The 27,268-nt window shown below is 43.3% G+C and overlaps 1 protein-coding gene across 1 annotated transcript in view; it reads right to left on the bottom strand.

Annotated features, from left to right (window-relative positions):
- The window catches only part of LOC146788760 (vomeronasal type-2 receptor 26-like), a 365,519-nt gene extending 338,669 nt beyond the window's left edge, over positions 1-26,850 (bottom strand). The window contains exon 1 of the mRNA XM_085630968.1: positions 26,047-26,850. Within this exon, the coding sequence (XP_085487094.1) occupies positions 26,047-26,850 (804 nt within the window). The remainder of the gene's footprint in view (positions 1-26,046) is intronic.
- Between the last annotated feature and the right edge of the window lie 418 nt (positions 26,851-27,268).

The following is a 27,268-nucleotide window of genomic DNA, read 5'->3' as shown; positions in this document are numbered from 1 at the left end:
AAACCATAGGTTTCAGACAAGTTATAGTTAGAAATTACCATTTAAAAAACCTTTAAAATTCCTTTAAAAAACCATAGGTTTCAGGAACCTTATTGTTAGTTGGACATTTCACTCGTACAAAACCATAGAAATTCCGGCATTATAGTTAGTTCAGCTAAGTATAACTCGTGCCCCTGCAATGCACTGCTGATGACGTTACATATTACATCATTCATGACATGGTCAGTGACATCACTGATGACATCACTGATGACATCTCAAATGACATCACTGATGACACCATCCTTTGACTGTGGGTTTCTGTAAAGTTTAAATATGTTTTATATATATATATATATATTGGCCAAGGTGTATTGAAGAATGAGTTGGTGTATAAGTGTCTGTATGGAGGATTTAGTAGGTGCGTGACTGACTGTATAAGTGAGTGATTAAATGTGTCTTACTGAATGCATGGGTTAGTGACTAAACTTTGTGAATGTCTGTATCAGTCTGTCTATTGCTGTGTAAGCTGCTGCATTGGTTGGTGAGTAGCTACATGAGTGTCTATATGGGTTATTGATTGGTTGCCTGAGTATTTGTATGGGTGCTCTTTGTGTGTGTGGGTGGGTGGGAGGCGTGTGACTCTGTGCATAGAGTTTTGAGTGCTTCATTCACTGGGTGTATGGGTTCAAGAGTGTATGTGGAAACAGCTGTATGGGTGGGTGAGTGTGTGTATGGGTGTGTTGGTAAGTGAATCGATATCTCAGTGCTACATGTCCAAGTAACTACATATGTAAAACGCAGTGCATGTGAGAGTTGGAGTATCTAAATGACTATGCATGAGAGTCAATGATTGTGAGAGTGGCTGTATGGATGAGTGTGTACTTGTATCAGTGATTGCATAAGAGAGTAAGTATATGTTAGTATTTGTATAAATAAGTGAGGCTGTGTTTATATAACATTATAGGTGAGTAAACAGAAGTGTGATTGATTCTTTGCATGACTGACTAAATGTGTGAGTAACTCTGGATGAGTGGCAGTGTGTGAGTGTTTGTATAGGTGTGTGAGTACCTATAATAGTGTTGTATAGATGAGTCACTGCATGTATGTGTGACTGTATGGGTGAATGAGTGGATGTGTGTGTAGATCTAGGAATCAGTGAGTGTGTACGTAGTAACTGGTATTGGTATCTCTATTGTTTCGAAAATGGTAGTTTGTATTTTAGAGCAGGTGTATCAAAGGTTTTATTAAGGTGTGAGGAAGTGCATCAGATTTTCACGTGGATGATGTCATCAGTGATGTCATTTGAGATGTCATTAGTGATGTCATCAGTGATGTCACTGACCATGTCATGAATGATGTAATATGTGACGTCATCAGCAGTGCATTACGGGGGCGAGTTATAGTTAGCTCAACTAACTATAACAATGGAATTTCGATGGTTTTGTACAAGTGAAATGTCCAACTGACTATAACGTCCCTGAAACCTATGTTTTTTTTCAGTGAATTTCAAAGGTTTTTTAAATGCTAATTTGTAACTATAACGTCCCTGAAACCTATGGTTTTTTCAGTGAATTTCAAAGGATTTTTAAATGCTAATTTCTTATTATAATGTTCATTAAACCTATGGTTTTTTCAGTGATTTGAAATTATCATTCCATTCTCAACGTAGTGAAAACAGCCAATATCCACAGTTTTCCAGCAATAGCTTACGCAACACAAATTGCCACAAATGAGAGCAACAACTAACAGTAATAATATGCAGAGTAGGCGTTACAATGCAAAAATAACACAAAAACTCCACTTCCCAATATTTTCAACAAGCAGCCAAATCTGGGGTGCGATCCAAAAACAGGCAATAAGCCGCGTTAGCAGTAGGAATCTAACATTTGCCTTTTACTGGTGTAAACCAGCATGACAACCTACTGTGTGAAAGGGAGCCCAGCCCAGAATCACATCTGAAGACCAACAAACGTCATAAAGTTACTGATCATGCAGCTCCGACACCCACGAAATCCACAACACCCACTGCCATCAGCCTCAGGATGTCCCCACCGGACCACCCCCCTCCCTACTACCAAAGAGGCAGTGCAGAACAGGACAGTGGACCTTCCAAAAATGACATGGTCCCTCAGCCACACAAAACTTGAATGTTGGCAGATTTGGCAACCAAGTATGTGTGAAGGACACAAGTCACCCATCAATAATAATGCACACAATCCAGTGTAGCGGTGATCTGCTGGACAGACCTCACTATGCAGAGCACAAACCTCTCCATGTGTACATATACTGCTGATGCTTGTAGTGTTCTGGAAAATAGATGCAACCATGTTATCTAAGGCAGTGGGGAAGATCTCGGTCATGTAGCTGTGTTGTCCCCCCCTGGAAGTGGAAGCGGAGTGGGCTGGTCCAACGTACGCCACTCCAGCATAGAAGTATGAATAAATAGGCTGGGGCTCTAGGTGTGGTTCACTTATAGGAAGGCCAAAGTGTCTGCCAGAGCGGCAACCCTCATCCTGCCACGTGGCTGCTGCCATGACAGTGGGCCTCCTCGACAAAGACCCCCTGCGAACCCAGCGGCACAGCACCGCAGAGTTATGTCTGTCCAGACTACTGCCTTCGATCTACACTGTGGACAGCAGGGCAAACAATTCAGATGGAGTGGCGATTGCAGAAGATGCGATCCAGTAGGCAAGAGACACTGCTCTCAGTGCGGCCCCCCCGGACCATGCATCATCGCAGACTGTGCACACGCTGAGCGCCAAAGGTACCACTAACTCAGTGCACCAGAAGTCAATGCCACGTGGCCTTATTAAGGCAGAATTCATTAGACAAAAAACAGTGCTCCCAGTGCGGCCCGCCTGGACCACGCATCATCGCAGGGTGTGTACACGCTGAGTGCTTCAGGTGCCACTAACTCACTGCACCATAAGTCATCACCACGTGGACTTAATAAGGCAGAATTCAGTATGCAAAAAACATTGCTCCCAGTGTGGCCTGCCTGGACCACGCATAATCGCAGGGTGCGCACTCCCTTAGTGCTTCAGGTGCCACTAACTCACCTGACCATAAGTCATCACCACGTGTCCTTATTTAGGCAGAATTTATTAGACAAAAGACATTGCTCCCAGTTCTGCCCGCCCAGACCACACATCATTCCAGGGTGCGCACACGCTGAGTGCTTCAGGTGCCACTAACTCACTGCACCATAAGTCATCGCCACATAAACTTATTAAGACATAATTCAGTAGGCAAAAGAAATTGCTCTAAGTACAGCCCACCCGGACCACGCATCATCGCAGGGTGCGCACACGCTGGTTGCTTCAGGTGCCACTAACTCAGCACACCACTTATCATTGTTGGCTGCACACACGCTGAATTGCCAATAGCTATGCAGCTCACCCAACGCCACTTGGCTGTGGGCCCTGGCTGACTGCAGCCTTCTTCCTACACTGCGGTCATCAGGGCTCACAATTAAAATTGAGTGTTCATTCATTAATTACAGAGTGCAGTAGGCAACTAAGTATCACGTTCCTCAAATCTAAACAATGTCCTTTTAGTATCCTTGCTTCAAGAACTTGTTTTATATCAGTTATAGCTTTACTACAATGGCCAAATTCATCTTGCAAGTCCAAACGAACAATGAATGGACAGCAGGGCTCACAATTCAGATCGAGTCGCTATTGCAGATGACGCAGTCTAGTAGGCAAGAGACATTGCATCATCGCTGGCTGTGCACAAGCTGAGCGCCACACCTACCACTAAGTCTATACAGCTCAACTCAATGCCACATGGCTGTGGGCCCTTCCTGACCACTGCCTTTGGCCTACACCGCAGTCAGCAGGGATCACAATTCAGATTGAGTGGCGATTACAGATGACGCAGTCCAGTAGGCAAGAGACATTGCATCATTGCTGGCTGTGCATTCGCTGAGCGCCACACCTACCACTAACTCTATGCAGCTCAAGTCAACGCCACGTGGCTGTGGGCCCTTCCTGACCACTGACTCCAGCCTACACTTTGCTCAGCAGGGCTCACAATTCAAATTCAGTATTCAGTCTTCATTCATTAATTTCAGAGTCCCGTATGCAACTAACTATAATGTCCCTGAAACCTACATATTTCGACAGTGTATTCCATAATTGTTTCATCTTTTGTTCCATACATCTACACTGCGGACAGCAGAGCTCACAATTAGAATTCAGTTTTAATTTATTTATTGCAGAGAGAATTGTACTCTATGTCCTCAAATGTTGTCAATAGGAAGTGACTAAAAGCATTTCACGATGTCTGTGCTGACTACTGCCTTGGATCTACACTGTGGATAGCAGGGTTCACAATTCACATCAAGTCGCAATTGCAGATGAGAGGCACAAGATGGCTGCTAACACTTCCTGGTTTTAAGCAGTCAATCAGAGGACACTTCGTGTTTTGAAGTGTTTTGAAGTGTTAGCAGCCAATCAGAGGCAAGCTAGTCCTCGGGAGTTAGGCACCGTCCAGATATATATATATATTTTTTTCCTTTAATATCTCAAAAACTACTGAACGGATTTACACCATTTCAACAAAAGCGCGCTTTATGGACCAATACCTTTTTGCCTGCCAAATTTGGTGTAATTCCGTTCAGCAGTTTGACCTGTAGCCTTGTCTAAAGTTTCCTATGGAAAATGCATTGATAAAACATGTTTTGAGATTCCCCTTTTTTCTCAGCCCCCCCATGATCAATCACCGCAAAACTTTCAAGATAGGAGCTGACCATAAATGAGAAACTTTTTGGAAAATTTCGTAAAGATTCGTCAAACGACCCCAAAGTTATAAGCACATGGAGGGATTTACACCATTTAAAAAAAAGGTCGCTTTCTGATCCAAGCACTACCTTTTTTCCAAATTTGGGGTAATTCTGTTCAGTAGTTTCGGCTGTAGCCTTGCACAAAGTTTCCTAAGGGAAATTGATTTTTTGACTATTATTTTTTGAATTTCTCAAAAACAACTGAACGGATTTACACCATTTAAAAAAAGATCGCTTTCTGAACCAAGCTCTAACGTTTTGCCAAATTTGGGGTAATTCCGTTCAGCAGTTCGACTGTAGCAAAATTTCCCATGGAAATAACATGGGGAAAACGCGTTTTGGGACCCCCCATTTTTCTCAGCCCCTGCTTGGTGAATCACCCACAAACTTTCAGGAAAGCAGCTGAATTTGAATTGGATAGACTTTTATTTTTTTTAGAATTTCGCAAAGATTCGTCAAACTACGCCAAAGTAATTAGCAAATCAAAAGATGCTTTTTCTATGGAAACAAGGTTGTAACTATAACCACCTACTGGCGACTGCCAGCAAGTTTATATATATATATATATATATATATATATATATATATATATATATATATATATATATGTATATTATCTACTGGCGGTCGCCAGTAGATAGTTATAGTTAGGACCGTGTTTCCATAGGAAATTCGCAACATTCTATTTTGAATAACTTTGGCGCTCGGTTGACGAATCCTCGCAAAAGTTTCAAAATAGGTGGGGCGCTCCGCTCCGCTCCTTCCCTGAAAGACTCGGGGGGATTTGTCAAGAAGGGGCTGAGAAAAAGGGGGGTCCCAAAACGCGTTTTCCCCATGCATTTTTCCATAGGACCTTTAGTCCAAGCTACAGCCCGAACGGCTGAACAGAATTAATTGAAATTTGGCAGAGAGGTAGTCCTCAGGTCAGGGATGTGCCTTTTGCAGGTTTGGTGTAAATCTGTTAAGTATTTCCTGAGAAAATAGCATTTAAAAGCAAATATATATATATAGGCGCACACCGTGCGTGCGCGGTGCGAGCACCCTGCCGTGCGCGAGCGCGCTTCTGATTGGTTGTTAGATCTTAGTAAACATTCGAATCAGTCGAAACCAGGAAGTGTTGGCCGCCATTTTGTCTCTCGCAGTCTGAGGGGGAGTAAAACAAAGGTGGAGAACGTGAAAAGGGGGCAGGGTGGACAGTTCCTGACCCCCTAGCCTTTGTCAGGGGGTCCCAGAAGGACCCCCAAGGGCCAAAATTTGTTTTATTTTTTTGACGAAAAATCGCGGAGTGCGCGCAGCGTGCACGCACGCTAGAAACGGAAAAATTCTGCGAACTGCGTAACGTGGGCGCGCGCACGGTGCACAAAGCGCACTGTGCGCGCACGGTCAAAAACCTGAAAAATAAATAAATACATAACTTAGCATTTAAAAAAACGTACAAATTCACTGAAAAAACCATAGGTTTCACACACGTTATAGTTAGGAATTAGCATTTAAAAAACCTTGCAAATTCACTTAAAAAAACCATAGGTTTCACACATGTTATAGTTAGCTGGACCTTTCACTTGTGAAAAACCATTGAAATTCCCCCGTTATAGCTAGTGCAGGCAACTATAACTCACGCGACCACGAATCCTCTGCTGATGACGTCAGATATTACATCACTGATGACATATGTGTCTTTCTGAAAAAAAAATATTTGTAATATATGTATAGCTAAAAATTAATGGAAGAAGACATGGGTAAATAAGTGTCTAAATACAGTGATGTAATATCTGACATCACTGACAAAGGCTGCAAAGCCGAAATGCGTCGGTTGACAGACTGGCTCTGCTCTTGTAATAAAAGCAAAAGAAACTAAGGATTGATGTGGGCGACTAAACTTTGTGGTAAAAAAAATAAAAAATACAAAAAAAAATATATATATATATATATTACCTACTGGCGGTCGCCAGTAGGTAGATATAGTTAGGACCCTGTTTCCATAGGAAATCCGCAACATTCTATTTGGAATAACTTTGGCGCCGGTCGCCGAATCCTCGCGAAATTTTCAAAATAGGTGGGGCGCTACGCTCCGCTCCTACCCTGAAAGTCTCGGGGGGATTCGTCAAGCAGGGGCCGAGAAAAAAGGGGGGTCCCAAAACGCGTTTTCCCCATGCATTTTTCCATAGGACCTTTAGACACAGCTACAGCCCGAACGGCTGAACAGAATTACTTGAAATTTGGCAGAGAGGTAGCCATAAGGTCAAGGAAGTGCCTTTTGCAGGTCTGGTGTAAATCTGTTCAGTATTTCCTGAGAAAATAGCATTTAAAAGCATATATATATGTGGGCGGAGCCTAACCACACATCTCATCCTGAGATCTGATTGGCTGTCAGCACTTCATCCAAGAAGTGTTGGCAGCCATCTTGGGACCAATATACATGATAGCACCTCATTAAAAAGCATTGCAGTTAATAGAAGGTTTTAAGACTTTAGTTACATTATAAATCATTTGTTGATGGTACCATACTCATTTTAGGAATTGTGGTATGTTCTAAGGTGATTTCACCATGTGAAAAAGCCTTCTGCTGGGATATCATGATTGAGAGAAAAATATTTTCTCATGCTTTTACCACAGAGGTTTGGAAGGTGATCTATAGGCTAAACTGAGAGCTTATTTTCTGTAAATTCACATTATCTTTCTCAGTCATGTGAGAATGAAGTCTGACATTCTCAGTAAAACATGTACATCCAACAAGGGCAGAGACTGTCAGTTGATTCCTTTGTGTTCTACTGCAGCTTCCCAGAGTGTTCCAAAGAACTACTAGAGCGCTAACAGTCCTACTTATGATAAACGTATGGCACACCTTAAGCCATCTTGCTTGGATTAAAGTGGTAACTCTTAAAACATTTAATTTAAAAAGGAACAAAATGAGGGGGTTCATTTTTCCATAAAAAGTATGATTAGTGCTGCAGAAAGAAAAATTAGGGCACATTTTGAGTGACTTCTCAAATCCTCTTCTATTTCATTAAAAAATTCTGACATGCAGACTGAAACATGCACTTTCAATACCAGCAGCAGTTTTCCCTGGTGAGCAGTAGCTTTACTACAGTGATCTAATGAGCAAAAAGAGTGCTAACATTCTGAATTTATGGCAAATGTGTGACACATCTGAATGCCTTCTTGATGGAATCAAAGTAAAAAACTGAAAGTATTTCCTACTGAGGAGACTGCAGTAAATGAGGAAATTAGGAAACTTCATAACAAATAAGTCTCCCAAGATGGCCACCAGAGACAAAAGAGCCCAAATGTAGCCCAAATATCACCCAGATGTAGCCCAAGTATAGCCCAATGACAGAATGTCCCAGAATGTTCTTAAAAACAACTAGAGCGCTTACTGTCTTCATTATGACAAAAGTAAGGCACACCTGAAGCCATCTTGATTGGAATAAACTGGTAACACTTAAAACATTTAATTTAAAAAGGAACACAATGAGGAGGTTCATTTTGCCATAGAAATTATGATTAATGCTGAAGAAAGAAAATGAGGGCACATTTTGAGTGACTTCTCAAATCCTCTTCTATTTCATTAAAAAATTCTGACATGCAGACTGAAACATGCACTTTTAATACCAGGAGCAGACTTCCATGGTGCAGTAGTTTTACTACAGTGATCTAATGAGCAACTAGAGTGCTAACATTCAGAATTTATGGCAAATGTGTGACATATCTGAATACCTTCATGATGGAATCAAAGTAAAAAACTGAAAGCATTTCCTACTGAGGAGACTGCAGTACATGAGGAAATTAGGAAACTTCATAACAAATAAATCTCCCAAGATGGCCACCGGAGACAAAAGAGCCCAAATGTAGCCCAAAATCACCCAGATGTAGCCCAAATATAGCCCAATGACAGAAGTGTGCAAAACACTTATTATTTTGTGTTTTTGCAGTGTTATATAGTGCAGACTTGTCAGGTATTGGAGTGCTTTACATGAGCATTGGTTACATCACACAAGAACAAATTCATTTTGGTTGTAGACATGGGGAGACTAAGTGATTTGACCAGAATCACAGAATGTCGAGCTGAAGCAGAAACTTCAACCTGGTTCCCCAGTTGCAAAGTCTGCAGTTCTGGAAGTAACACTACATCCTCTCCCCTAAGTGCAACATTTAATCAAGTGGTCAACTGGATAAAAAAACATAAAGATAACAAATAATTTAAAAGTGCTTTGTCGCTATTTGAAAACTCAGAAAATATGTCCTTATTTTAGTCTTTTAGAGCACTAACCATAATTTTGATGCCAATAAGACCCTCTCATATATGTAATTTCTAAAGGAAATGCTCTAGGTATTACAGTTTTGATTACATCAAGATGATGTCAGGCGTTCCACACTTTTGTAATAAATATAGAATGTTAGCAATCTAGTTGTTCATTAGGATACTGTTGAGAGGCAGAGGCCAGGGGCACGGACTCTGAAAATTGAAGGCAGGTAGGAGGGTGCAAAGGCAACAATTTAACCACACTGAGCAGGCAGGAAGGGCCGTGGAAGCACAACAGACTATGGAGGGCAGTGGAAAGGGGGGCAGGGGCAACAAACCAACAATACAGGACTTGCAAGAGAGGCTGTTGGAGGGAAGATCTATTACGGGTCAAGGAAGCTAGGGGCGGTCCCCAGATCCCCGGGAGCCACCACAGAACTGAGCAGGAGAGTGAGTCAGGGACAAAAGGGGCACCTTAATTTGAGCCGGGGTGCCTAGGAACGCTTGCTCCAAAAATGAAGAAAACAGACATATGAGACATGGAATTGGAGGCAGAATACAATGGCAGTTTAATGAGAAGATACAACTTCAAAGAAACCGCAGAATAGAGACATAAAGTACAAAATACAGAATCCAGATAATCATACAGCTGTCATAATATTCTCTGTATCTCAATTAATGTACTGACAGAGAGAGAGAGAAAACACATCTATAAATGCATCATGAGAAACAAGTTACACCAAGGAAAATGTTACCTAGGAACACTCACGTTTACTCTTAGAGCAAGCATTCCTGCAATTACAATACAAAATCTTTTAAATGCAAAAGTAAAGAGAACAATGGTTAAACATAACATGACATTTCATATAGGTAAAATAGAATAAGATACTTCAAGCAAAGCAGAGCAAGACATTTTAAGCAAAGGAAGACAAGAGCTCCCAGCTCTTGGGGAAAACCTGCACTGCCTGTTAACCTACATACAGACGGCGAGGTAGTCCGTCGATATCTGTGGGTGCTCCCTTTTTATATCATTTTGTGGGCTCCTTTGCACGCTACATCTACCTACGTATGCTACCCAAAAGCTTCGTCTGCAGATTTTACCAGACATTTCGTCATTTACCCACTTAATGCTGACAATGGACTGGGTGAAAAGGTCAGTCTCTCAGGCCAATCGCTTATCGTAAGTTCCATAGAGCAAGCAGAAAATAATGGGTATTGTACGGGAATTCAATATATTCATGTATAAAATCTCCTCAGTTCTCCTAACCTGACGCTCTGCGGTTGCCACTTCCTTAAAAGCGGGAAACCTGCCCAGGAAGCAAGTACCAGTCCAGGATGCAGCCTACTGTATGTCGACAGCTTCAGGGGGATGTTGAACTTTGATACCGAGCACGGAGCACTCGGGTAGGGTGGGGGCTACTAGTTTGGATCAGAAGGCCTCGCAGACCTGCCTTCAGACTGCTATACACTAAAATTGCAGAGCTATGGTCAATTTAACAAAGAGGCCTACATATTGAACAGAAGGGCCTACACAGGGGTTTTATGCTGGCTGAGTGGTAAGGATGTCTCAGGATAATTATATAGCAACACAGGACCCGCTGGTCAATTTAATACGGCCTACAAATGCAGCTGGCAGGGCAAGGACAAGGGTCTCATACTTCAGGTGTGGACAGAACGGGCCAGGGGCCCCCTGTGATACAAAATCTACCCTCCTTCAAGGCTGTGGCAATGTAATAGACCATTGTGGGCAGAAGGAAGAGGCAATGGTAGTACAACCATACATGCCAACAGACCCGATTCAGCCAGGAAACGTCCAATGTTTTTAAGCTCAAATGGGCTTTATTTGATCTGTCTCCTGTCTACAATATCCTCTTTTTCAATGTAACTCAAAGGGGAAAATCAATACCCCAGTTTTTTTTCAAAATCTCCCTCTTACCAAGTTCAAAATGTTCGCAAGTATGGTACATTGGATCATGGAAGGAAATGGGATAGGGACATGGACTTGGATAACAGAGGACAGGAGGGACATGGAGAGGTGCACCAAACTGACCCTGCAGGGCAGGCATCAGGGTTTGCAGCAGCACAATACACCACACAGGGCATGCAGGACGGGAGTGCAGCACAACAATCCATAGAAAGCAAGAGGGAGGGGACAGGACCATGCACATGGACAACAGAGAACAGAGGGGCAAGAGGCAATGGTAGCTAGCTGACCATAATGGACAGACAGGAGAGAAAGCTGCAGTATAACAGACCATAAAGGGCAGGAGGGACGGATCAGGGGCATTACAATGGAACAGACAAGCCAGGAGGGAGGGAGTAGGGCTGGGGGCAAGGGGGCAGGGCAGGAGCAGCAAGATAGCCATGGAGGTCAGGCAGGATGGGCACTAGAAGCAAGACACACCATGAAGAGCAACAGTGAGACTGTGATGGCATACACACAGACCATGGAGGGAAGGTGGGAGGGGGTCAGGGGCAGCTAACTGACCACACAGGGAAGGTGGGAGGGGCCATGGCAGCACAGAAGACCATGCATGGCAAGTGGGAGGGTTAGTGGCAGCACAATGGCTATGATGGGCAAGAAGGAGGGTGGAGGGGCATGCACAAAGGACGATGGAGGATAGAAGGAAGGGTCAGGACCTGTGCACAGACAAGAAAGTTCAGGGGAAGGGACCTCACAACAGACCACACGGGGCAGGCAGGAGGAGCAGTTGCAGCACAACAGACCAGGGAGGGCAGAAGGGTGTGGCAGTACAATGGACCATGTAGGACAGGAGGAAGAGGATAGGGGCATGGCATGTGGACAGGCAGGGTGGAGGTGGCAGGGACAGGTTACAGTCATCTGACAATGCTAGGCAGGTGGGAGGGGAGTGGCAGCTCAACAGAACACTCAGAGTAGATAGGAGTGGCAGGTCCATGGGACATGGTGGGCAAAAAGGATGGAGCAGGGGCATGCACAAAGACATCGGAGGGCAGGGGGAAGGAGAATAGGGGCAGCAAGCTAAGCACAGAGTTTAAGCAGGAGGTCAATGATGGGGCATAGAATTGGGCAATGGAGGGCAGGAGGAGTGGACTGGTACATCATACTAAATTGAGGGCAGTGGCAGCACATCAGACCATGCATGGCAGGAGGGAGGAGGCTAGTCCATGGATTCACACAACAGAGGATAGGGAGGAAGGGGATGGGGCAGCAAGCTAACTGTTCAGAGAAGGCGGGTATTAGGAACTTTATTGTTTTTAAAACATTGTGTCTGTGCGAACTACTTAAAATATGAACAAGTATGCAGCATAATCTCACTTTTATTCAGGAAGAAGAGGACGTTTGTGACTGTGACTCCGGGCTCACTTGGCAGAAACACCCCCTGACCCTCCACCCCCTATCGCAAAATGTAATGCCCGTGAAAAGGGTAGGTGAACACAGTGTTATATAGAACATAGTCCTGAGAGCACGATTGAAAATGAAAACTAGATATAGTGTATGGTATAAACTATGCACCAAAAAGTGTGATATAAGATGAACCGGGCGTGAAATATAATATGCAATACATTGTGCGCAATGACAGATTCATGGGAGAGCGCGAGATAGCACAGGCACTAGCGCGTGCTATGCGATATGCGCCTTGGAGTGTAATATGCACAGGGCAGTGTTGTGTAACCTAACTAGTCTCTAAAGTTGTAATATAAAATATGTGCTGGGGAGTGTAACGTTGCATATGCACTGTGACAAAGATATGGATCCCAGATTGTAATATGTATGGCATAGCACTGTGCGTTATAACATAGGCATCGAGAAAGGCACGTTAGATGGGGCAATATAACCCGTGCGAAGACAAGTGTGGCATGACATATTCACGGGGTGGTGTTACAGTGCAAATGGGCTAGAGAGTGTCATAGCATATGCACTAGCTAGTGGAATACAACACAGAGGTGTGTTGCACTCGGCAGGCAATGGTGGGTGTAACACAGCATTGGGCTCTGCCAGGAGCACGCTGTGACTCTCAAGTGATGTTCGTCCCCTTTCCAGAGAGTAAAATAAAAAGTATTACACATCCGGCAGTGGATGTGTGTTTTATTAACCGTGAGGGGGGTTTCTTGCATAGTTTTGGTCGAATTTTTGTCGAATCCCCTTTGAATGGCTTGGTGTGCATGTGTATTAAATGTGCCCGTCAATAGCTACCCATGTTTGTATAAATAAACGACAAGGGTGTCTACCAGGATTAGGCACGGTAGGGCATCAGACATGTCAGAGCTTCACTAGTGGTGTAAATACATTCCACGTGGATTCATTGCATGCATAGTCGCCTTTTAATGAATATCACGCAAATCATCATGGTGATAGGTACGTACGGTTTGTCCAGCATGTCCTAGGTGTGTCTATAAATATATATTTTTTTAAAATAATAAAAAACAGTGGCCGGCCCTGGGGATTGGGGTCAAAAAAATATAATTAGGAGACTGGCCCTGGGGGATGGGGTCATCAGGGCCAATAAATTAGAATAAGAAGGGGAACCAAACAGCCCCCCTTCTTAAAAAACTAAAATAAATAAAAGACTGGCATCGTGCCGGAGGCCATGCCCCCTCCGTGCAGCACTCTGCAAACGCGCCCCCAACAGGCATCTCCAGTATGCGCCAGGGAGCTGCGCTGCAGCCAGGTGTTCTGAGGCCAAGCCCCTTTTTACACCTCTCTGCAACGCAGCTCTGTGGCGCTTACTGGAGGTACCTAGTGGTCTAGTTTGACCCTAGGGACCCTTAGGATTCAGGGGGACTTAATCTCTCAACTTAGAACAGCCACAGGGCGCGTTTACACAGTGGTGAAGGGAGGGGACGGGGCCTGAGGTGACGTGTGCAAACACGCACTATGGCACGTTTTAAATTGGGGATATAATTTCCCTTCAATACTGAGGGCCCCTGGGGGCTAACTAGCCCACCAAGTGCTTCCAGTAAGCGCCACTGAGCTGCATTGCAGAGAGGTGGTCCAGGCCGTGCCACTTTTTACACCTCTCTGCAACGCAGCTCTGTGGCACTTACTGGAGGTACCTAGTGGGCTAGTTGGACCCTAGGGACCCTCAGGATTCAAATGAACTTAATCTCCCAACTAAAAATGGACACAGGGCGTGTTTACACAGTGGTGAAGGGAGGGGACGAGGCCTGAGTTAACGTGTGCAAAAACGCCCTGTGGCCTGTTTTAAGAGGTAGTTTTAATCCCCATGCCCTATTATACACTAGGGGCTTACAGAGGAGGTCATGCTAATCACAGGGGGACCCCAACGCATAATGTTCCCTAGTGTATGTAGGTGTTTTCACTGTATTCTAAGTGTCTTTTAACATAGCACTGGCTCTAGGACTGGTTAGTCAGACTCAGTTACCACCAGTATCCGTCTGAAAAAGTTGAGGGTACAGGATGATTTTGCAACAAGGCTTCTTTCTGCTCTTCTTTTTGTTCTTTCTGCACGTTATCCTTCTTCCTGCACTTATCTTCGTATTTGAGGACTTCTGTTGCTTCTTTCTGCACTTCTTTTGTTTCTTTCTGTGCATTTTTTCTTCTTTCTTCACATGTCCTATCTCTGTAGGCATAGTTAGAAATTAGCATTTAAAAAACCTTTGAAATTCACAGAAAAAACCATAGGTTTCAGGCACGTTATAGTTAGGAATTAGCATTTAAAAAACCTCAGAAATTCACTGAAAAAACCATAGGTTTCAGGGGTGTTATAGTTAGCTGGACTTTTCACTTGTACAAAACCATTGAAATTCCCCCGTTATAGTTAGTTCAGCTAACTATAACTCGCGCGCCCGCAATGCACTGCTGATGACGTCACATATTACATCACTCATGACATGGTCAGTGACATCACTCATGACATCACTGATGACATCTCAAATGACATCACTGATGACATCACTGATGACATCATCCTTGTGATAGAGTGGCAGACCTCCTCTTCCCCTAATATAACCTTTGATACACACATTCAAAAATAGAAATTAAAATTTTAAAAACAATGGACATACCAATACCAGTTACAACAACCTATACAGTAATTCTAAGATCCACATACACATCCACTCATTCACCAACAGTCCTATACAGTCACTCATACATGTACTCACTCATCATATGTACTCATACACCTATACATCCTGTTACACAATGCCACTCATCCATAGAGGTACTCACACACATAGTCACTCATGCTAATAAAGAATCAAACATACATTTACTTGCATATACAGTTATACACACACCACCACACTTACTTCTACGGAAACTTACACATACTTAGTCTTTTAAACAATCACTTATAGAAACACATACTTATTCATATAGGAACTCTTTCAATCTCTCACTGTCACATATACTCGCTTATATACACCAATAGTCACATATACTAGTTTAAAACATATGTAGTTACTCATAAAGACACTATTGAGACAGTCATTCACTCACTAACACACCCATACACTCACTCATCCACCCATAGAGTCCTGCACACATGCTGTCTTCAACACATACAAAGAGTGAGTCATTCATTCATGCACCTATGCACTACGTAATACCCCCACCGAACCATGCAGACACTCAGACTGATACTCATAAAACCAACTAATAACCTATATAAACACCCATGTAGCTACTCACCAATCCATGCAGCCACTTATACACAAAGTGAGAGACTGATACAGATATTTACATATTTAAACATTACTCACTAAGCCATGTATTCACTATGAAACACTTAATCAGTCAGTTACACAATCAATTTTTCAAAAACAAATCATCCATTTAGACACTTATATACCCATTTATTCTTCCATCGACCTTGAGATATACATATATAAAACATATTTAATTTTCAGAAACACACACATTCACTGGATGATGTCATCAGTGATGTCATCAGTGATGTCATTTGAGATGTCATCAGTGATGTCATGAGTGATGTCACTGACCATGTCATGAGTGATGTAATATGTGACATCATCAGCAGTGCATTGCGGGCGCGCGAGTTATAGTTAGCTGAACTAACTATAACGGGGTAATTTCAATGGTTTTGTACAAGTGAAAAGTCCAGCTAACTATAACACCCCTGAAACCTATGGTTTTTTCAGTGAATATATATATATATATATATATATATATATATATTCACTGAAAAAACCATAGGTTTCACACATGTTATAGTTAGGAATTAGCATTTAAAAAACCTTGCAAATTCAGTGAAAAAACCATAGGTTTCACACACGTTATAGTTAGCTGGACATTTCACTCGTAAAAAACCAATGAAATTTCCCCGTTATAGTTAGTTAAGCTAACTATAACTCGCGCGCCCGCAATGCACTGATGATGACGTCACATATTACATCACTCATGACATGGTCAGTGACATCACTCATGACATCACTGATGACATCTCAAATGACATCACTCATGACATCACTGCTGACATCATCCAGTGAATGTGTGTTTTTCTGAAAATTACATATGTTTTATATATGTATATCTCAAGGTCGATGGAAGAATAAATGAGTATATAAGTGTCTAAATGGATGATTTGTTTTTGAAAAATTGAATGTATTACTGACTGATTTAGTGTATCTTATTGAATACATGGCTAAGTGAGTCATGTTTAAATGTGTAAATACCTGTATCAGTCTCTCACTTTGTGTATAAGTGGCTGCATTGGTTGGTGACTAGCTACATGAGTGTCTATATAGGTTATTAGTTGGTTTTTTGAGTATCAGTGTCTATATGGTTCGGTGGGGGGTATTACGTAGTGCATAGGTGCATGAATGAGTGACTCACAGTTTGTATGTGTTGAAGACAGCATATGTGCAGGACTGTATGGGTGGAAGAGTGTGTGTATGGGTGTGTTAGTGAGTGAATGGCTGTCTCAATAGTGTCTTTATGAGTAACTACATATGTTTTAAACTAGTATATGTGACTATTGGTGTATATAAGTGAGTATATGTGAGAGTGAGAGATTGAAAGAGTTCCTGTATGAATAAGTATGTGTTTCTATAAGTGATTGTTTAAAAGACTAAGTATGTGTAAGTTTCTGTAGAAGTAAGTGTGGTGGTGTGTGTATAACTGTATATGCAAGTAAATGTATGTTTCTTTCTTTCTTTTCATGAGTGACTATGTGTGTCAGTAACTCTGTGGATGAGTGGCATTGTGTAACAGGATGTATTGGTGTATGAGTACATATGATGTGTGAGTACACGAATGAGTGACTGTACAGGACTGTTGGTAAATGAGTGGATGTTTATGTGGTTCTTAGAATTATTGAAGAGGTTGTTGTAATTGGTATTGGTATGTCCATTTTTTTGAAAATTTCAGTCTCTATTTTTGAATGTGTGTATCAAAGGTTATATTAGGGTGAGAGGAGATCTGCCACTCCATCACATGGATGATGTCATCAGTGATGTCATCAGTGATGTCATTTGAGATGTCATCAGTGATGTCATGAGTGATGTCACTGACCATGTCATGAGTGATGTAATATGTGACGTCATCAGCAGTGCATTGCGGGCGCGCGAGTTATAGTTAGCTTAACTAACTATAACGGGGAAATTTCATTGTTTTTTTACGAGTGAAATGTCCAGCTAACTATAACGTGTGTGAAACCTATGGTTTTTTCACTGAATATATATATATATATATATATATATATATATATATATTCACTGAAAAAACCATAGGTTTAACACACGTTATAGTTAGGAATTAGCATTTAAAAAACCTTGCAAATTCACTTAAAAAACCATAGGTTTCACACATGTTATAGTTAGCTGGGCATTTCACTCGTGAAAAACCATTGAAATTCCCCCGGTATCGTTAGTGCAGGCAACTATAACTCACGCGACCGCAATCCTCTGCTGATGCTAATACTGTATTTAGACACTTATTTACCCATGTCTTCTTCCATTAATTTTTAGCTATACATATATTACAAATACTTTTTTTTTCATAAAGACACATATGTCATCAGTGATGTAATATCTGACATAATCAGCAGACAATGACTGCACTGTTTTTCCACTACTGTTGATCACTAGACTTCATGACCTGGTGCACCCCTGTTTCAGTGACTACAATCTTGGATCTGAAGCACAGAGGTGTCAAGCAACGGCTCGGGTTGGGTTGGTTGTGCAGGAATACTAAGAATTGGTATGAGTGGGTGGTGCGGATACAGGGGCCCTACATTGCTTTTGTAGACATGCATCCAACACATGTGAGGTAGTTTAATAGGGCTGGCTGTGAGGCTTCTCCGACTCTCGCAGTTGTTAGTTGGAAGGTACCAGAGACCAACAGGTGCAGCACAGCCAGAAGCTTTGTCTGTGTAAGGATGCTGATTGTCTGCTGTGTTGGTACCATCAGCCTGCGGGCAATGTGGCAGTGTGCACCAACTTGAGAATGGGGCGATAATTCTTTTGCCACTTTTTCTGCGCTATAGGGCAAATAACTCATCGATAAGTCACCACTCTTGGGTTATAGGGTGACTCTAAAACAAGCCATTGTGTTTATTAGGACTTTGTTGTAGCTACATGCGAATCACAAGAAAAAAGATAAAAAAACAAGAAAAGTGAACAGGGTACAACCACCCTGACCCCCTAGGCCTGCTCAGGGAATCCCACAAAAAGCCCCAGGGCCAAAAAATGATCCCTATTTTTTTTAAAAAGCGGCTGGGTGCACGAATCCAGAGGAAAAAATAAAAAAAAACTATGGGGCGTATTCTCAAGGACTTATTGCTGAGTTGTCAGACAAAAATGGCAAAAGAATTAGCATCCCATTCTCAACCTGGTGAAAACTACCAATATCGCCAGTTTACCAGCGATAACTTCCGCAAAAAACATTGCCACGAATGCGAGCGACAACTAACGCTAATGATATGCAGAGTAGGCGTTCTCGTGCAAAAAAACACCACTTCCCAAAATTTTCTATGACCAGCCAAATCTGCGATGCGATCAAAAAACAGGTGATGAGCCGTGTTATCAGTAAGAATGTCACTTCTGCCTTTTACTGGTGTAAACCAGGACGACTACCTACAGTATGAAAGGGAGCCAAGTCCAGAGCCACATCTGAAGACCAACACATGTCATGGAGCTACTGATCATGCAGCTCCGATACCCAAGAAGGCCACAACACCCACAGCCACCCCTCTAGGACCTCCCCCCGATCCCCTCCTACTACCACGAAGGCAGCACAAAATATGACAGCCGACCTTCCCAAAATGTTATGGCCCCTCAGCCACACAATAGCTGAATGTTGGGAGAGGTGGGAACCAAGTATGTGTGAAGGAGGCAAGTAGCCCATCAGTAACAATCCACACAATGCCACGTGTAGCAGTGATGTGCTGGACAGACCTCACTATGCAGAGCACAGACCTCTCCATGTGTACATATACTGCTGGTGCTTGTAGTGTTGTGGACAGTGGATGCAACCATGTTACCTCAGGCTGTGTGGAAGATCTTGGTCATGTAGCTGTGTAGTCCCCCCCTGTAAGTGGAAGTGGAAGCAGAGTGGGCTGGTCCAACATTCGCCACTCCAGCGTAGGAGTGTGAATGAATAGGCCGGGGCTCTGGGCGTGGTTCACTTCTGGGAAGGCCAGCGCATCTGCCAGAGCGCCGACCTTCAATCTGCCACGAGGCCGCCGCCGTGACCGCCAGCCTCCTTGACACAGCCCCCCTGTGAACCGCAGAGTTATGTCTGTACAGACTACTGCCTTCGATGTACACTGCGGACAGCAGGGCTCACAATTCAGATCGAGTGGTGATTGCAGATGACGCAGTCCAGTGGGCAACAGACATTGCTACCATTGCGGCCTGCCCGGACCACGCATGATTGCTGGCTGCGCACACGCGGAATGCTTCTGGTGTCAGTAACTGTGCAGCTCAAGTTTCTGACTCCCAACTGACTTTAAAAGAGACCATTTGATTGGTTCATAAGGTTTCCCATTCTAACAGTTAAAGGACCCCACCCTGTTGTGGTTCTGCAGACAGTCTATACATTTTTGGGGTGTTTTTTGGACAGATTTAGAAATGGCTTCTTCCAATCCTCAGCAAGAACATACTTCTGATGACAAATAGAAGAACCAACTTCCAAAAACAGACCAGAATCCATCGTGTGGACATTTTTCACCATCCCAGATGATGAAAAGAGAGTCAATGCAAGGAAGGTCAGTTGAGTTGAAGTCTCTGTCCACGGATTTTGTCTAGAGGTAGTGACAAAAAATACTCTTGTGGCATGTTGAGCATGTACACGCACCTCCAGAAAATCCACCCCAAACAATTTGCATGGGAGCAGATGCGATGTGCACAACAAAATATGCAATAAGGTGACCAGGGAGCTGGTACCAGGACTTCAGGAGCATCAAGTACATCTCGAGGGCCGGACATACGCTGTTGGCCCTTGCTGACCGCTGCCTCCTGCCTACACTGCGGTCAGCAGGGCTGACAATTCTGATGGAGTCACGATTGCAGAAGACGCAGTCCAGTAAAAATAGACATTGCTCCCTGTGCGGCACTCCTGGACCATGCATCATCACTGGCTGCGCACACGCTGAGTGCTTCAGGTGCCACTAACTCTGTGCAGCTCAAGTCAACACCACGTGGCTGTGGGCCCTTGCTGACAGCTGCCTCTGGCCTAAACTGTGGTCAGCAGGGCTCACAATTCAGATCGAGTTGCGATTGCTCATGGAGCATTGCAGTAAGCAAAAGACATTGCTCCCAGTGCGGCCCGCTTGGACCATGAATCATCGCTGCCTGCACACACACTGAGTTCTTCAGGTTCCACTAACTCAGTGCACCACAAGTCACTGCCATGTGGCCTTTTTGAGGCAGAATTCATTAGGCAAAAGTACACCCATTTCAGGCTATTATTCATATGGAGCCTAAAACAGGTAAGTTGCCTCCTTCAGATATAAAAAGAGGCTTAAAAGGAAGAGTTGTGTATTTACCTTTAGATTTGAAAAAGAAAACTTGAAACTATCACTGTAGAGAAAAAGGAAGCTTGAACCTGTAGTTATTCTAGTTAATGGTGTTCCTACGAAGAGTCAAAATATATGGCAAGAATTTGCAGATGTCAGCAAAGTGTAAAAGGCTATGTTATATCTAACAAAAAACGAAAAAACGGTTGCATCTTCAGAGCAGCTTCGTGATAATGGTATATTGTTGATACTGAGTCACGATTCTGCAGAGGACATCACCAAATCATTATGTTTCTCAAGTCTGCAGTGTGCGTCGTCATCCTGTTTCACGAGTCTGCAGTGGATGTATGCATGTCATCCTTTGTAATGGACCTGTAGTGAACATCGGTGCATCTAAAACTGTACAGTAAGTCACACTGACAGTCACACAACCCCAAGGGGGCATCTTTAATGCTTTACAATAGAATCTTGCTTCAGCAGTTTTAGGCAAATGTAACAAGTCTGTATATACAGGACTGTAACTGCTAAAACATATCACACTGCCCTCAGCATCTCATGCCCAGCTTCCTACAATGTCCAGGTCTGGCCAGTTCTTTATTGTGGAACACATGTGAGAGCTGCCCACAGCACTTTTGGATTGGAGAAGAGCTCCACTCCTTCATGCGATTATTCAGTGACTTAACTGAGTGCAACAAACTGTCATCTTCCTGAGCAAAGATCCTCTGCTACCTGTTGATGTGGTTGCATGAACACATGATACAGATACTGGAATGAGTGGGGTGGGATGCGCAGTGGAGTGCTTGCATTGGATGTGAAGATCTGTGGGTAATTCTGTTTATGTTTACCTTTATATCATAGTGTACTCCACATCCTCAACACTCACCTTTTATTACATCAAGGACAATGCCTACTTGGTAACCACAGACAAGGGTGTCCATTGATCTTGTTTCTTTAATATGTTGTCCCATTCCCTTCATTGTGACACAGGCCATCAGAAATGCAGTCCACATAACAGTGAAGGGCGTGGTAGAATAATTACAAACATCGCTCCTGCTGGGTTCAGGATAGCTCAGGTTAGTGCATCTGACACAATCTCTGGTGGATCGTAGCACAACCGGGGCCATGACACCATTAGACTACAGATTAAGAAGTGTAAAGAAGAAATAAAGACAACAGGGGGCAGATTTACAAGCCCCTTGCGTCACTTTTGCACAGTTGTTGCGTCACTTTTGTGACGCAGCGGCTGCGTAAAAGTTGCGGCCCATTTACAACGTGGCGCATCTAGGGAGATGCGTCACGTTGTGAAGCCCTGCGCCACATTAAACCTGCATCAGGTTTAATGTATGCAGGGTGGGCGTTCTGTCGCAGGAAGCCCCGTAAAAGTGACGCAGTGAGTCACTATTACATCCATGCTGCGTCAAAACCCTGCGTCTGCATGGGCGGCCCTGAGCATTGCTGGAGTTGCGTCGTGCTTGCGACACGACTCCAGCAATGCGTGACTTTTCCATCAACAGATGCGTCAGAATTTCTGATGCATCTGTCAATCCTTGCGCCATGGTGCGCTGTATTGTAAATATGGCGCATCCACGGTGACGCAAGGATTTGGCAAGTTGGCGCAGGGAAAGTGACGCATCTCTATAGATGCGTCACTTTCTTGTAAATCTGCCCCCAGGTGTTTTCCATCTATGCACACAGGAAAGGGCAATGTCTTGAATTATGTAAAAGCCTTAGAAGAGCGAGGGCAGGATTGCCAACCTTGAGTGCCAGCCTGGTTTCAAATCATATGGCAGCACCAACACTGCTCCTTTACACATTGAGCCAATGCCCTATTAACATAAGTTGAAGATGACCTTTCCTTCTGATATTGTTAGACTTCTTAGCTGCCTTTGACACCCTGAAATGTAGAATGGGATTCAGCAGCAACATCCGTCATTGGTTCTCCTCCTATCTTTCCACCCAACACAGGGTTGTTCACCTCCATTTCTTAAAAGATCCCAATCACACATGGTGTACCCAGTCTTCCATGCAGGCCAATGTTATCTTCAAATGTTACGTGGAACAGCTTAGCACTGTTCTCAGAGATAACATCAAGATTCCTAGTATGCTGATGAAATATAACTTGAACATCTCCTCTTCTTTAGACATCCAAAGTCTCAACCACTGCAGGCACAGTATAAGTTGATTTGATCCCACTGAAGGGTTCATTTCTAGACATATTGTGGGTAACAAATCAAGTGAGCAAAGTGAGTCAGTGAGAAGAAAGTGAGTGAGTGATCAGATGATTGAGAATATGAGAGTGAGTGAATCAGTGTGGAAGGGTAGAAGGTAGTAAAATGAGTAGCCTGGTGAGTGAGCTAACAAGTCGATGAGTATATTTGTGAACTAGCGGTGCCATTTAAATTTTGGAGAAGCAAATAAACAGCCATAAGTTGCCAGTTCACCCATCTGCCAAATGTACTGTTTTGGTACCATATATAGGGGTGAGCGAACATCTGAGTTTCTACTAGTGAAGCTTCTTCTGGCTCCTCTAGACTTTTCATGTATGTGCTTGAACCCTTCATTAGGTTGAGTCTATAAGCATTAGATTTCCTTTCCTCTGGTCTCCACGGGAAGCATGATGGTCCCAGGTAGGAAATCCATCAACTACCCCCAAAGTGCAGGAAGAAATCTCACTCTGTATTGGAGTCGTTGATTGTTTGTTTTACTCAAACTCCCACTTTTGGGTTGTTTATCTAATATAGACTGCCATGCTGAGCAGGATCCGAAACAAGATAGCACCTGTTTAATAATTCACTGAGCCTACAAAGAAGCTGCTGATGGGCTCCCTCTACTGTAGGCTTAGAGATACCAGCCAGGTAGGTGGGCAGGATTGACAAATCAGGCAGATGGTACTCCACCAGGGATGTGGAGGCAACATCTCAGCTAACCTCAAGCTCCCTTTAGCTGTCCACTGCAGTGAATAGATGAGTGAGTTTGGCTATTACTATATAATCTATAGCACACGTTTAAATGGGAATTCCACCTGCGACATCACAGAAAGATAAGAGCTTAGGAAGCACTTACAAAGCAGATCGATGCTTTGTAGCTCATGTCATTCTCACATCAATATTGGGTTCTCAGATGTCAACATGCAAGGATCCATGCTTCGGAAAAAGTTTTTTCTCCTGTGCCTATTTAAAAAGCTCATTGACCAAACCTCCGAACTGTATAAATGAAGTACCTAGAATGCCTGAACCTTCAGGACCAAGATTACGAGAAAGAAGCTTTGAAAGCCAATCACTGGCAGAAAAAAATATCTATTTTTGAAAATAATACATTTTATTATTCTATCTACTAGAACTAAGGCCTGGGATACCTGCCAAGGTCAGCATCTTACTCCTTCTTTAAACAAATCTACAGCTCACAACTTCACATTTCATCCAGCAATGCGTGCAGAAGCATATTAGGAGTCAATAGCCTCAATCAATCAATCAATCAATCAATCAATCAATCAATCAATCAGAGGGTCTTGTAAAGTGTGTCTTGTTACTCTGGGGGGGCTCCAGGCACTGTGGTTCTGTGAGCCTTGGTTGGAGTGTGGTGGCATTTGAAGAGACAGCTCTTGAGCTTTTTCCTGAAGTCCTCCAAAGTTGAGGAGGCGTGCAGGTGGAGTGGGAGGTTGTGTGGGGACTTTGTGGTGAGATAAGAGAAGGAGTAGCAACTGCAGCATCTCCAACAGATGTGGGGTATGTGGGCCAAGGAGAGAGAGGAAGATCAGAGCTCTATGGTCAGCTTGTGGAATGTCTGGCTGTTATTGATGTATGAGGGTCTGGACTTGAGGTGGGCTCTGCAGATGTGTTTGAGGCGTTTAAAGAGGCATCTTTTCTGGATGGGCAGCCTGTGGAGGGCGCTGAGGTGGGGGTGATGCTGGTCTTTCTTGGGAGAGCAAGGACAAGTCTTGCTGCCAAGTTCTGGCCTGTCTGGAGGTGGTTTAGGAGCTGTTTGGTGGTTCCAGCGTAGAGTGCATTGCTGTAGTCGAGTCGGCTGGTGATGAGGGCCTTGATTACCGTCTTCCTGGTTGAGACAGGTACACATCAGAGGGCATGGAAACAAGCGGAGGGGACGGTGTTGGGTGATGTGTTGCCTCATGGTTAGCTGGGTGTCTAGGATGATTCCGATGTTGGATGAGTGGTTGGAGGGGGTGGGTGTAGGGCATAGTGTGGTGGACTGCCAAGTGTAACTCCATGGGATGGCTTGTTCCTGAAGATGACAACCTAAGTCTTGTCTGAGTTGAGCTTTCACCAATGCCCTTCTCCTGTTCCAAAGAAGACTCTAAATTATCAACATTATTAAAAAAGTATAAACAATATAAACTATATAGATGAATAGAATGTTATAGGCGTGTTCTTAGCAACCAACCTTGCATTGTGCTAAATGTAGGGGGCAGAACTGTATCAAATGTACAAAGATTGGTGCTGTTCCTCTCTTCCCATGTGGTACCACAATTTAGGATTCCTTGTGCCAATATACACGCTCTTGCACTAGTGAGGGTGTGAGCTTAATGTTAAGCATAGTGTTTATTGGGAGGAGACTCTTCCTGTAAAAAACACTGTGCTTTTGCCAAGTTGAACACTTTTTGAAGTTTCTATTTGTCCAGTTTATCACACATGCAAAGTTCAAAGAGATCTGAGAACAGAAAAGTTTCCCTAAACGTTATTCCTTCTTCGAGCAGGCATACATTTTGGGTTAAAAGTTTTGTTTATCTTTCTGAAAAAATTGTGATTTGCATCAAAATCCATGGATTGGTGGGCTGCCTCATTCGAACAAAGTAGCACAAAGTAGCTCAAAGCACTTGCATTCATTAGTTTACAACTATTATAAAACACAAATGCAGGTTTGTACTGTACAGTAATCCCAAATCAAGCCTTTGGACTGTCTTTAAATTATAAACCTATCTTTAATAGTTGGGACAGGGGCTCAGAAGTGACTTCATACTGACAAACAACACTGTACAAAATGCCTAATTTGGAAAATGTGTTTATATCTTCAGGAATGACATTAAATGTGCACTATGTGTGTCATATTATATTTGATTGACATATATATTTAGAATTAGAAAGTGACTCTCCTACCTGCCATGGTTGGAAGTCCTTCTCTAAACTTTCACTCTCTGAGGGATGTCCTGAGTGGGCTGTGGATGAGATCATGTTGTGTAAGGCATGAGCAGCTGCGTAGACCGCAGTGTAAACACTGTAAGTGATGTAGAAATTATAAGCATCGTACAAAAGGGGGTTCACATCTCTCATTGTCTCCTTCCCTGTACAATGAGGGTAGTAGGATTCATAGGCAAAAGTCCTATCCAGTAAATAAGGAGAACAATGGAATTCTACCGCCCAAAGCGACACAAACATGGAAAAGTCTGAGAAATTTAGAGGGTTCACACTGTACAAGAAATCTGTCAGTCCAGGAATCTGTCCCTTAGGAATGGAAAATTCCAGTGCGCCACTGAAAATATTCATTCCAGAGTAATTTATAAAATCTTTCAGATGTGATGTGACTGCAGAAGTGATCCAAACTATAGTAGGCAGACCTTGCAAGTGGTCTAGGAGGCCTGAATACATGTAAGCTCTTGAACAGTGAACTATCACCACATTGACAGAAGAAACATTGATTGTTTTAGAAATCTGATCCTGCTCAATGTCCCAGGACTTGCCGACTCTTTGTAGGAAGGCCACACAGCCTCCACTCCTGGTGATCTCTCTCTCCAGCTCCTCACCAGCCCTCCTGCCGCTCTCATCATCTGAAATAAGGATCCCAACCCAGGTCCAGCCAAAGTGCTGGAGCAGCTGGGCGATGGCGCCTGCCTCGTGTATCTCATTGGGGACAGTGCGATAAAAGGATGGGAAGCGATGTCTGTCACTGAAGATTGGATCCATGGCACCATAGCTGACCTGAGGAAGACATAATATTAGCTATTAGACATATTGCACCAACCTCCACGAATACACATCACTGGCCGATTGTTCATGGCTTGTGGATCTGGATCTCATTCGGGACAGTGCGGTAAAAGGATGAGAACTGATTTCTGTCATTGAAGACTGGATCCATGGCACCATAGCTGACCTCACAAAGATATGGACATGAGCTATTGGAGACTTTACAAAGCTATGGGTGTGTCAAGATGTTTTTCACAGAAGTGTTGTAGTTTGCGTAACTGTAACACATCCGTTCAGTTCCAAAGTGCTTTCTCATTCCAGTAAATCTGCTACCTCTTCACAGTGAAATAGATCAAATATGTTCATACCCTTTGCTTTAATCTATATGGACTCAACCTATGAGTTTCTACCTCCCCTT

Source organism: Triturus cristatus, chromosome 10, assembly GCF_964204655.1.
Source record: "Triturus cristatus chromosome 10, aTriCri1.1, whole genome shotgun sequence".
NCBI classification, from domain to species: Eukaryota; Metazoa; Chordata; class Amphibia; order Caudata; family Salamandridae; genus Triturus; species Triturus cristatus.
Note: the sequence above shows the minus strand (reverse complement) of the source record. Positions and strands in the feature narration are given on the sequence as shown.